The 12975-nt window shown below is 41.6% G+C and overlaps 1 protein-coding gene across 1 annotated transcript in view; it reads right to left on the bottom strand.

The window, feature by feature from the left end:
* Window positions 1-12975, bottom strand: part of APP-BP1 (Nedd8-activating enzyme E1 regulatory subunit APP-BP1) — a 93870-nt gene that overhangs the window by 50099 nt on the left and 30796 nt on the right. Inside the window, exon 5 of the mRNA XM_080277988.1 lies at window positions 9245-9494. Within this exon, the coding sequence (XP_080134114.1) occupies window positions 9245-9494 (250 nt within the window). The remainder of the gene's footprint in view (window positions 1-9244; window positions 9495-12975) is intronic.

Below are 12975 nucleotides of genomic sequence, written 5' to 3'. Positions count from 1 at the left end.
CATCAATATAGTGCATGAAGAGAGAAACCTGTACTGTACACAGGAAAAATCATCTGGTAAATTACCAATATGCTGGGAATCGAACCAGGGACTCTCAGGTGAGAGCCAGGCAGCATACCACTACACCACGACCAGGTAAAAGTTAACTCACGTTGTCACAATCTTGTAACCAACGTCCCTCCGCCCCCCTTGTGGGCATCAAGAGGATGAGTTAACCCCCTGGCACTCGGGCAAGTAGATGCTTTTAATTTATCCCAAGCACTTACAGCAAGTCAGACAGATTAAAAGCATCTACTTGCCTGAGTGCCAGGGGGTTAACTCATCCTCTTGATGCCCACAGTGGGGGCGGAGGGACGTTGGTTACAAGACTGTGACAACGTGAGTTAACTTATACCTGGTCGTGGTGTAGTGGTATGCTGCCTAGCTCTCACCTGAGAGTCCCTGGTTCGATTCCCAGCATATTGGTAATTTACTAGAAGAATATAGTGCATGTTTTGTGATGACAATGAGCTTTCTTAAATCTTTTCCCATCCTGCACTCACTCACCACCCGTCCCAAGTGTTCTCAGTCAGGCTCTGCAATCACCCACATTTTTCTTGTGCTAATGCTGAAATACGAGTATATATTTTTGTAAGTAAGGTACCGAATGGAATAAAATTAAATGCATTTAGTAAGCATCATTTTATCTCACTGACAGTTATTGGTCATCGGATAATCCCTAAACCTAGTTGTCACTAACAGGAACTAGTCATCATTGTGGCATTGATCGTACAATATTCGTTAACATTTACATAATACAGTAAAAGCTCAATTAACCGGAACGCATGGGGATTCTTCCATTCTGGATATGGAATTTTCTGGATAATCGAATGTTACTCTTAGAAATTTTCTGAGGGGTCAAACAAATGAAATACAGAAGTACCAAACTTGGGACTTTATTTCATAAAGTACCTACTGTATACATTATTCAGTATTAGATAAAGTACTGTACAGGTAAGATACAGAACAGGTACACTCATGCTCACTAATATCTGCCCAGGGATGCTCCCTTCCTACCTCAGAATACCCAGGGAAGAGGGAAGGGGGAGACGAAATGAGCTCCACCCGCCACTACCCCCAGCTCCTGACCATCCCCCATACCCCTACCAACCCCCCACCCCACCCGTCATTCTTAACTACCAGTTACATCTCAAGCTGATTTCATGCTTAACACTCTTGGTCCCACTACTAATACAAACACAGAATATCAGGATGTGTTAAATGAATATAACTATCAACATGTTGCAGCAAGAAATTAATGCTTTATGACTTGACAGTAAGACAAAAAGGTTAACAACGGCCACCTCTGGCCTCCTGTGTTGGATGAACTGCTTTGCAAGCAAACACACACACATACATACACACAGGTCACCGACAGAGACAGAGCTCCTCCTGGATTGTGGGAAAATAATCGCTGAATCAGCGACGAAAAGGAGACCAGCCTATTTGTGATTATGTTAATGAGTGCGTGAGTGGTGGTCCAGTCGGACAGTAGTTAAGGAAAACTGAAGTTCGGTCATAAAAAGAACAAGACATAGTGGAAACAGAAAGTCTCCATATGGTTGAATCATGCCGGAAAAGGACAGTGCTTTGTTTACAGCCGCCGAGAGAGAGTTTGAGGGCTTCTTCGAAGAGGATGTGGGAAATGGAAGTATTAAGTTGAATCAAACAAGAGTAGCAGGTGTAGAGAAAACAGCAGAGAAGAATGTCCAGGAGATAAAAAAGGTATGGGCAGTAATTAGAGAGTTAAAGGAAAGGACCATAGAGCAGGAAAACAAGATCAAAATTCTATGAAAGAAACTGGAAAAAGTTTGTACACGCAGTGACGAACAAGAAAGAGAAGTTACAGAATTAAACGTGAGCAATGAATCTGCCTCTAATGAAATAAAACAGCTTAACCCCTTAACCGCGGGTGTCATTCCAGAATGATATTGCAAAAACTGGACCAAACCGTGGGTGTCATTCTGGAATGTTTGTGAATATTTTGAATACCGCGCGTTTTTTCGCGTGCCAATTGTTTCAAGGGAGAGTAGCTATTAAGTTCTTTCACTCCAGCCGACCCCCCACCTCCCTCCTCCCACCCCCCAGGCCCCCACCTCCCACCCCCCGGACCCCCCACCCCTGACCAAACACACATCAGTATCTGTCCAGCTTTGTGAGTGACAACAGCGCTGATGTGGCAGTGAAGTGCGGGCAATTACAGTGCCTTTTACCTGCCTCAGTGAACACAGAGTGGGTGTTTATCGTATGTGCAGTGTTCATATATGTTTATAGTATTATTATCTGAATGAGGTTGGCATTTGGTAATGGTGTGTGAGCGAAAAATGGTGATTTTAGATTGCTCACTTCTAATGGCACTGCCCATCCAGTGATAGTCAACGAAATCATGAAACCTACATCACTGCAAAGCCGAAGGTTAGTACTTGCTAATGGTACCTTATTTTTCGCTCTAGATTTATTCTGTGCAGAGTTATAAAGGTTTAAAGTTTGTTTACATTTTGGCTGGAACCCCCGCGGGGGGAGGGGGGGGGGCAGTCGAGTCAAAACAATGCCCACGGTTAAAGGGTTAAGAGGGAGAATAAGAGGTTGGAAGAAGAAAGGGACAGGATGAAAAGCAAACTAGATGAGTATGAATTCAAATCAAGAATGCAAGACGAACACATTAAAGAAATCAAGGAGCAACATAAGGGGTGAAAGAAAATTCAGGAACCAGGAAATGTAAATTTGAAACAACAAAGCAAGGAAAAGGTGGAGAGGGAAGTGGTTAGGGTATTGAGAAGTAGAGAATTTTTAATTAGGGACGTAGCAGATAAGAAAAAATGTGTAATAATTTCAGGAGTTAAAGAAAAACGTATGACAGTAAGATCGGGAAGAGAAAGAGAAGAACTGAGTAAAGTTACAGAATCAGTAGTCATGGAGGAAAACAACGAAGCTTATGAGACTGAAGAGGTGTTTAGGTTAGGAAAGTATGAGGAAGGAGGGGCAAGGACATTGGAGGTAAAGTTTAAGTCCCAGGCAACAGTATATGAAATTATCAACAGAACATGCAAATTATCTGACGAGGAAGAGTTAAAAAATGTTTGGATAAGGAGAAATGCAATTAAGGAAGAAAGGGTTAAAATAAGGGCGTTAGTAAAGGAAGCAAAGGTAAAACACGAACAGAGAATGGAGGAAGAGAAGACAGTGTTTTATTGGAGAGTCATGGATAAGAATTAAGGAAGTGGTACCAACGGAGAGGAGAAAAGAGGGTATAAAAAACATCAAAAGTAACTTGAAGGTGGCATATACAAATGTTGATGGTTTAATATCGGCAAGACTAGAAATCAACGATTTTTTGAGGGTATACGAACTTGATATTATGTGCTTTGTAGAGACCAAGTTAAGAGAAGATATTGAGGTTCATATGGCAGATGGTAAATACAAACTGTGAAGAAGAGACGGAAAAGAAAAAAAGGGAGGAGGAGTGATGATAGCAGTGAAGAACAACATAAATGTAGATACCGTGGAAATGGGAGAAGCAGGCTGTGATAAATATGAAATTAGAAACTGGAGAGAATAGCAAGAGAGATATGGCGGTAGTGTATGCTCCCCCTAAGACAAGAGCATGGTGTGATGATGAATACCTGGAAATGTTGTCAGACATGGCTAGTTATTTACAGGAAATGATTGAGAAAAGCAACAATATAATTTTAATGGGTGACTTCAATTGTAAAGAGGTGAACTGGGAGGAATGGGACTCAGGAGCCTGCGAAGATTCGTGGGGCACTGTATTATTGAATGTAATAACGAATAATGTGATGACGCAATGGGTTGAAGATGAAACATGGTTCTGAGGTGAGGACACACCAACAAGACTGGATTTACTGTTTACCAAAGAACCCAATGTAACAGAATCTTTGAAATATCTGTGTCCTATTGGAAAAAGTGATCATGTGGTCACAGAGCTGCAGATGACAGCAGGGAAGGGGAGCCAAGAGACGAGCTTTACAGGCAGGGAAGATACAACTTTGGGAAAGAAAACTTTACAGGATTAAGAAAATTATTCGAAAATGCAGATTGGAGAAATTCAGAGAAACAAGAGAGATACAGAGGATGTGAGATATTTTTCTAGACCTTTATAATTCGGGAGTGGAAAAATTTGTTCCAAGAGTAAGGGGGAAAGAAAACAGGAAAAAGGAGTGGTTTAACAGAAAGTGTTTGATAGCAAAAAAAGAGAGAGACACGGCATGGAACAACTGATGAAAGAGAGATAAGAACAGAATGAAGGAAGAATATAAAAGAACTAGAAATGAATACACAAGAATACGAAGAGAGGAAGAAAGGAATTTTGAAAAAGGTATAACAGACAAATGTAAGGATGAACCCAAACTGTTTTATAGATTTGTCAATGGTAAACTGAAACAAAAGGAAGGAATCACCAAACTGAAAGTAGAAGGCGAGGTCTATAAAGAGGTCTATAAAGATGCGGCAATGCAAGCAGAAATACAGTAATGTACAAATGTTTCCAATCAGTTTTCACTAATGAAAAGGAGTTTGTGGAAGGGGAGGGAGTGACTAGAAATGTAGTGATAAAAGATATAAAAGTGGAAGTACATGAACTGTATAAATTACTGGAAACTCAAGATGTAAGGAAAGCCCCAGGACCAGATGGAATCTCCAAATGGGTACTGAAGGAATGCAGAGAACAACTGGCGGATAAGATTCACGGTTAAATTGTGTGCTCTCTGGAAGAGGGGAAAGTGCCTCAAGAAAGGAAGAGGGCAAATGTGGTACCAATTTATGAGGGAGGAAACAGGGAAGAACCCCTGAATTATTGACCAGTATCCCTAACAAGCATGGTCGCAAAATTGTGCAAGAGAATTCTGAAAGATAGATGGATAAAATATCTGGAAGAGATGAATATTCTGGCTGATAGTTAGTTTGGATTCAGACATGGAAGGTCACGTGTTTCCAACTTGCTGAGCTTTTACTCAAGAGCAATTGACGTGCTACAGGAGAGAGATGGTTGGGTGGATTATGTGTACAGTATTTAGATCTGGAGAAGGCCTTTGACAAGGTACCCCATAAGAGACTGATGTGGAAACTAGAGCATACAGGAGGGCTGAAGGGGAACCTCCTGGAATGGATGAAAGACTTTTTAAGAGACAGACAAATGAGGACAGTAAAAAGGATAAGATGTCTGGATGGAGGGAAGTAACAAGTGAAGTCCCACAGGGCTCGGTGTTGACGCCAGTAATGTTCCTGATTTACGTAAACGATATGGTAGATGGAGTGAACAGTCTGTTTGCTGATGATGCAAAGATCTTGAGGAAGGTAGAGGTTGAGGAGGATTGTAAAATGCTGCAGGAGGATCTGGATAGGATACATGATTGGAGTCAGATGTGGGAAATGAAATTCAATGCAAAGAAATGTAAAATACTGGAAATGGGTAATAATACCAAGAGGCCATAACAGAATTATTTGATGGGTAATGAACCAATCACAAAAGCAAGAGAAGAGAAAGATTTGGGAGTACTGGTCCAGGACAGTTTGTCACCTGAAAAAAATATTAACATGACAGTTAGACACATATAAACTCTTGACTAACATAAGAGTAGCTTTTCATTATATGGATGAGGAGATGATGAAAAAATTGATAGTGGCCATGATACGCCCCAGGTTAGAATATGCAGCAGTAGTGTGGTCTCCACACAAAAAGAAAGATATAAACAAGATTAAGAGAATACAAAGAACAGCAACCAAAATGGTCCACAGTCTGGCAGATCTGTCGTACAGAGAGAGGCTGGAAAAGCTGGATTTGCCTTCCTTAGAGGAAAGGAGAAAGAGAGGTGACATGATTGCAGTGTTCAGGACCATGATGGGAGTAGATAAAATTGACAGAGAAGATCTGTTTGTATGGGATAAGAGATTAACAAGAGGACACGGAATGAAACTGAAGAAGCCAAGCTGCCTGAAAGATATCAAGAAATATAGTTTTCCTTAGAGATATATAGACCTGTGGAATAGCCTGGACAAAGAGATCGTCCAGTCAAAAAACTTAAACGAGTTTAAAGCTAAATTTGACTTACTGAGAAACAGAGACGGGACCCCACGAAAGTAGCTCATTTCCTGTATATCACAATTAGGTAATTACAATAAGGTAAATACACATTGAAAAACACAGACATAAACACACCCAAACATGCAGGCACAGACACGGATGCATGCAAACACCCAATGCACGAGGCCTGGGATGGCCGTTGTTAACGTTTTTGTTTTATTGTCAACGTTATAATGCATTAATTTCTTGCTGCAGCATGTTCACAGACATATTATATACTTTTTACATATCCTAGTGTTTTATATTTGTGTATTAGTAATGTGACTATGAGTGTAAAGTATAAGTTTAGCTTGAGATGTAATTGCCAGTTAAGAATGAAGAGTGGGGGGCTGGGAGGGGTAGGGGTATGGGGGAGGGTTGGAAGCTGGGGTAGAGGTGGGTGAAGCTCGTTTTGTCTCCCCCCTCCATCTTCCCTGGGTATGTGGGGGTACAAAGGGGGCACCCCTGAGCAGAAATTAGTGATCGTGAGTGTACACTACAATACACACAAGAAAGACAGCAAGAGAAATTGTACAGGACTGAACACAAACCAAATTATTAAAATTATTAGGTACAGATAAGCTCGGTTAGGCCAGGTTTAGTTAAACACTTAGGGAAGAACAGTCCTTGCCGCCATTATGTTAACGAAATAAACAAGAGTTGTCACACCTGAACAGCTAAAAATAAGAAACGTTTACTGTATTTTTAATAAGAAAAGTTTACTGTATTTACCAACCCAGAAATAATCTGAAAAATATAACAGACTATCAGAATGAACTGATTTGGTATGGTGCTTTTACTGCTTACAGTAAAACGTATGTTTAGCCCCCTCAATGGTTGTGGGTTCAGATATTTGCGTGCTCCCGTGGTCGGCCTTGGGACCATTTCTTCAAAGTTCTAAAATCAATTTCTTTTTCTTACATATGTAAAAAGACTCGTCTCGCACACCTGGCTTTTTTTTTTTTTTTTATTATTATTTTCTACCCTAAATCCATCCTGTGATTTGCTATGATTTGTGTAAGAATTAATAAAATCAGGATGCGTGTTACATCAGCATGTATGCATCGGCAGAAAACATCTGGGACGAAGTGAACTGTGAACGCCAGACTGCTTGAGGTGGTAGAGAGAGGTGTTTTTCTGAGTTAGGATCCGTAAGTACAAGTCTAGAAGGCTGGGGCCCAATATCCGGACAGGATCACTATCCGGACATGCCGTTGGCTCTATTACATCGGATATTGGTGGGACTACTATAATGATATTTATTTATATTTGTGTCTTTATTTCAGACATACATAAATACATAAATATTTACTTTATTCGAAACCCACTCAAAAAAGAAATTTTATTTTCCTGAGCTAGATTTGAAAGCTCGGAGAGGAGGGGAGGAGAATGAGGGGAGGGAAGGGAAGGGGAGGAGAACGAGGGGAGGGAAGGGAAGGGAAGGGGAAAGAGGGGAGGGAAGGGGAGGGGAGACGAGGGAAGGGGAGGAGAAGGGGGAGGGAGGGAAGGGGAGGGAGGGGATGGAAGATATGAAGAGTGGAGAGGAGGGAAGGGCAACTTTTACTATTTATCATACTTTTTTGCAGTGCTCATGGCCATTTTATTTTTTTTCTTAGCACTTTACAATGGTTAATAACATCTATACACACCAAAAAAATATTGATTCTGGTGATTTTTGTACGTATTTTTGGGAAGAAAAAGGGTGCGAGCGGCATATCTTCTTTCTCGTCCAGGCCACGATGGGTAACTATTATCAACTTAGACGGGCCATAGCTCGGTAACTATTGGGTCTAGGAGGATGAGGTTTGGCCTTTTTAGGTGTGTAAATTCAAGCTCTATAAATCGGGCATAAAACTTTTAACCTTTGAGAAAGTAAAAAAATAGGCCTTTTTTTGCGTCCTGGGGGGCAGTCGAGGCAGGAGAAAAGCATGCCAGAAGGGTTCACTGGGGTACCATAGTAGATTCCACATATCCCTGTTCTTCAGCCTTATGGTTATCACCCAGCACTGCCAATGGATTCCTGAGGTATAGGAAACCATTTGGCTTGTCACTCAGTGCAATGCCACCTGAAGTGGAATGAAGAGTAATAAATAGTGACAGGAAGGATGGGAGAAACAGGGAGACAGATGGACAGACACAGAAAAAGAATGATAGACATGAAGGATGAAGTAGGAAGCACTATATTCAAGTGTCTGAATGATGGAAACCCCCACTTAACCTACAAGAAAACAAAAAATCACCTGGCATTAACAAAAGTAAGGATAAAGGTGGAACAGATGCCATGAGGCACTTTGCTACAATGCTTACCTCTGTAATTTATGCCTTTGAGTCTATGGTGAGATATTTACCCACTATCTTGGGATACAGTACCAGTGTTACTGCATCATCCAGGTAACCTATGTATTACCCTACGTACACTTGTACTCATTTTACCTACCAACCAACGAAGGATGGACAGGTACCCGAATCAAGTAGTTAAACTGCCTACACCAGAATCTGAACCCTGGCACAATCAGACCAGCAGCTCTATATCCAACAATGTTAGACACTCAGTCACTACAAGCATATAAATATGCAAAACATGAATGTACTGAGAGAGATACAAAATTCTAATCACAGAACCAATGGGGTTAACAGTTGGTTCTTAACCTATAAACTGTTAGGGGGGGAAACTACTGTATAATCTGCACCTGGTGTGCAAAAAAACATGTATCTCAAAAGTCCTTTTTCTCAGGCCTACTTGATGTAAAGAGGTACATGTTTATCAATTTTTAGGTTGATATATACCATCGTTTAGCAGCTCCAGTGTTTTTAATTCTGTTATTTTGAGGCACCGAGGGCATGGGGTGGGATGGGGTGGGGTGGGGTATAGTGGCAGTGGCGGGAGTGGCGGATGGCTAGGGGTGGGGGATGGATGGAGGAAGGAAGGTGGGGTCAGTATGTTGGATAAATTTAGGTTGGGGGTTGAGAGGTGGGTAGTAGGAGGGGGTAAGGCCAGAGACATCAATTGCAGTCTCCCTCAGTGAAGCTCATGCCATCATTCTCAGTTTAAGGGTTACTCCTTTCATTCCTAAACTGAATAATATCATCTGGCACTAGTTACATAAAAAAAGTTATAACTCTAACCTTCTTTGATGAGCTCAGCAAATGCCTTTCGTTCCTTATATGTGGCAGGTGGTTTGCCATGCTCTTGGGTCCAGCGCTGAAGACCCTTGTACAGGATCACCACATAGGGAACATGGCTGTGCTCACGGTCATCCATGGCCTCCAGGTCCAGGCTATCCATGTATTTTTGGAGGGCGGGAAAGGGTCGGTCTAGACGCAGGTCTGGCATCTCATTATCTGGATGGCTCTCGACCACTGTATGCTCTTGCAACTGTGGTATCAGGCCCTTATATTAATACTGACTCCTAAGCCACACATTCAGCAGAATAAAATACAGTAATTTTATGTTATCAGGAGTAAAGTGCAGTCCTATATCAGAGTTGTCCTCACCATGAGAGAGTTAATGGTGAAAGTATTAATACACTCAGGCTCAAATGACACATCTGAAGTTGAGTAAAATACTGTAACATTAACTGGAACAGCTTATGAGAGTTATCCCAGTAATGAGTTAAATATGCTATAATCACCAATATCATAATATTTTTCTCAGCTATTTCCAGTTATGAACACCATTTCTACCCTTCCGTTGTTTATGTTAACTTGCCTACTTGAAAAGCTCTGTGTTTGTACTGTACATACTTTAAACAAGGTGTAGCTTCCTTATACAACAGTACAGTATTCAGAAAGGCAACCATAAGCTTATATACTAATTAATCTCCATCATTATGATCTTTCAGTTACTGCCATAATCTTTATTATTATTATTAACCTCTAAAGCCTACAATATTTTACCAAGCTAAATATAATCATCTGGCATTAGCTACAATGAAATATCTACTGTATTTTAACAAGACACCTCCAGGCTGATGAAGTTGCTGTATCATGTTTTGTTATTTTTTCACAATGCCATGCCTAAGGGATGAAAAACAAAATATGCACAGTTCACTAAGCTTCCACTAAAAGTACATGTAATCTAATATAATTCATAAGCAAAACTCAAGAATTCTTTAAAAATTAGTAAAAAACATAAAATACTTGTACAGATACTGGAGAAAAAAAAGATACAACATAACTTTAAAGCATTAAGGGCTGATCATCATTATTATTAAAATAGCCACTGGAACCCCACTCTGGGGGTGGCAGTGGTACAACTGACGACTTTCTGTGCACTGTAATAAATCAAGCATCAAAAGCAGCTAATTATGCCCCCCCTGCCCAACAGGTGTTGGAGAAAAAAAAAAAAAAATCAGTGAGAGTGCAAGAGCCTAAACTTGGACTTGTGTTACGCAGGTCCTTCATCTACACAGGTCTGACCTGCACAATCTATAGGGAGGCAAATCTATACCCAGGTAATCCCTTGTCCAGTCACTTATACTATTTGTGTGGTACCAGAGAGGGAAAAACAAGCATAGATTTTGACACACCCAAGCAACAATGTAATGCTATTGTCACAGGTGGGAGCTAGACAGGAAACAGCCATCACCTTAACCATGGAGTCAAAGGTTGCAACATCCTCAATCAAAGTGCATTACTATTCTGAATGACAATAGTTTCTGAGGTCGAATGTGGCAAAAATTGTGGGATATGTATGAAGAGTAATATAAAATCAACGAATCCTCCCAACAGCTCATCAACAGATGGAAAATGGCCAGACAAAGGCTATGTCACCCTAAGTGGAAGTGCCATAGCTATCCCAAATATGAGTTACGCATTATAACTTGGAATGACCTTTTTTTTTTTTTTTTTTTTTTTGTGACAAAAATTTAGTAATATGAGAACAGTATCATAAAATCCATCAGTCCTCGTAACCTGCCATTTCCATCCTCACATGGTACTTAATATCAGTTTACTATGACTCATTTTCATAAGTCTGGTAAATAAAGGGGCAGACAGACGTAAGGCCCCACCCACCAACACAGTCCCAAGTCCAGGTACAAAACCTGGAACCCACAGCCCACCAGCCATTACCAGTGGCTGTGGCAGTGGCCTTGGGGGTACCCTGCAAGGACAGCTACAGGGACACCCTCCTGGCACCCTTGGCATTAATTGCCCTGCCATTATTCAACCACAGATAGGACAGCCTCCCAGGGCACTACTCCCAGGTTCAGACCCCTCTCTATTGGGTGAAAGTGGCAGCCTGGGAACCACAATGCTCTGTACCATCTGGCACAGATCTGAGCCCCATCCCATCCTGGTTCCAAAATGTGCTGGCAGAACCCACACCACGCCTCCCCTCAGGTCTGCCACCAAGTAGTGGGGGAAAACTTTTCTGACTGCATGCCCTTGTTAGCACCAACCCCTGTGAAGCAGTGGGGTACATTGTGTGGGATGTAAAGGGCATGTGGAGTAGTGCACGAGATAGAGAAAAGTGCCTGGGAGAGCACTGGTATGTTCCCCAGGTCTCTATGTTAAACTCATAAAATTCAGGATATCCTGAGAGCTAGTGAAACAGGACCTCCAGCTCACCCTGTCACTAGTATTCCCATCCTCCTGAGGAGTACTGCCCTGACTGACAGGCAAGAAGTGTGAATGTCGAGGATAGGGTTGCATGAGACAAATAGAAAGAGACCTGGGACATGGTCACAGAGTGTGATCTCAGGAATAAGGGACCAAATAGGAAGGCTGCCAGAGACAAAGTAGTGTATACAGCCTCCATTTTTTTTTTTTAACCCATTGAGAGCAATAGGCCTCATTTGGGACTTATCAGAGTCAAAAGCGATAGGTCTCAAATGAGCGCGATTTTCAAAGGCGTAACAAAACCGCGCTACGAGGAGTAGGTGGCTGAAATCTGTATGGGAAATAGGGGCAGGTGGCAACTCTCGATACCACCCATGCACTGCCCCATATATGCTCAGAATACGCACACGCGCACAGACACCATGAAGCGCGGACTAATTTTCCTACTGTGACGCCGCCAACCCTGCACCAAGCGCTAGGGGATCTACACACACACACACACACACACACACACACACACACGTGAGAGAGAGAGAGAGAAAATACGGGAATGGCAAAAGAGCATCCATCTGAGTGAGGAGATAAGGCATAAACATCTGTCTCTCTTCTCTCTCTTATTCTCCATGCCCTCCCTCCTCTCTGAAAGAGTAGTGTGGTCCCCCAAAAAAAAGAAAGATATAAATATGATTGAGAGAATACAAAGAACAGCAACCAAGATGGTCCCCAGCCTGGTAGATCTGTCATACAAAGAGAGGCTGGAAAAACTGGATTTGCCTTCCTTAGAGGAAAGGAGAGAGAGGGGCAACATGATTGCTGTGTTCAGGACCATGGTGGGAGTAGATAAAACTGACAGAGAAGATCTGTTTGAATGGGATAAGAGAGTAACAAGAGAACAAAGAATGAAATTAAAGAAGCCAAGCTGCTTTAAGGATATCAAGAAAAATAGTTTTCCTTACAGATGCATAGACCTGTGGAATAGCCTGGACAAAGAGATCGTCCAGTCTAAAAATTTAAAGCAAAATTTGACATCGAAAAACAGAGACGGGACCCCAAGAGTGTACGAGTAGCTCATTTCCTGTATATCACAATTAGGTAAATACACACACACACACACACACACACACACACACACACACACACACATGCACGCACACACCTAGTCACTATCCCCCATCCACCCTGTACAGAACTTCACATGCCCTACAAGAACATCCTCACCTAACCCCTGCATTTGATTGTCTTTTTTTGTCAATTTTTCAATAAATTGTGTACTCGTATAAATATCTTTTATTTTT

Source organism: Coenobita brevimanus, chromosome 71, assembly GCF_032717465.1.
Source record: "Coenobita brevimanus isolate Jiangsu-jjx chromosome 71, ASM3271746v2, whole genome shotgun sequence".
Lineage (NCBI taxonomy): Eukaryota > Metazoa > Arthropoda > Malacostraca > Decapoda > Coenobitidae > Coenobita > Coenobita brevimanus.
This window is presented reverse-complemented; position numbering and strand designations above follow the sequence as displayed.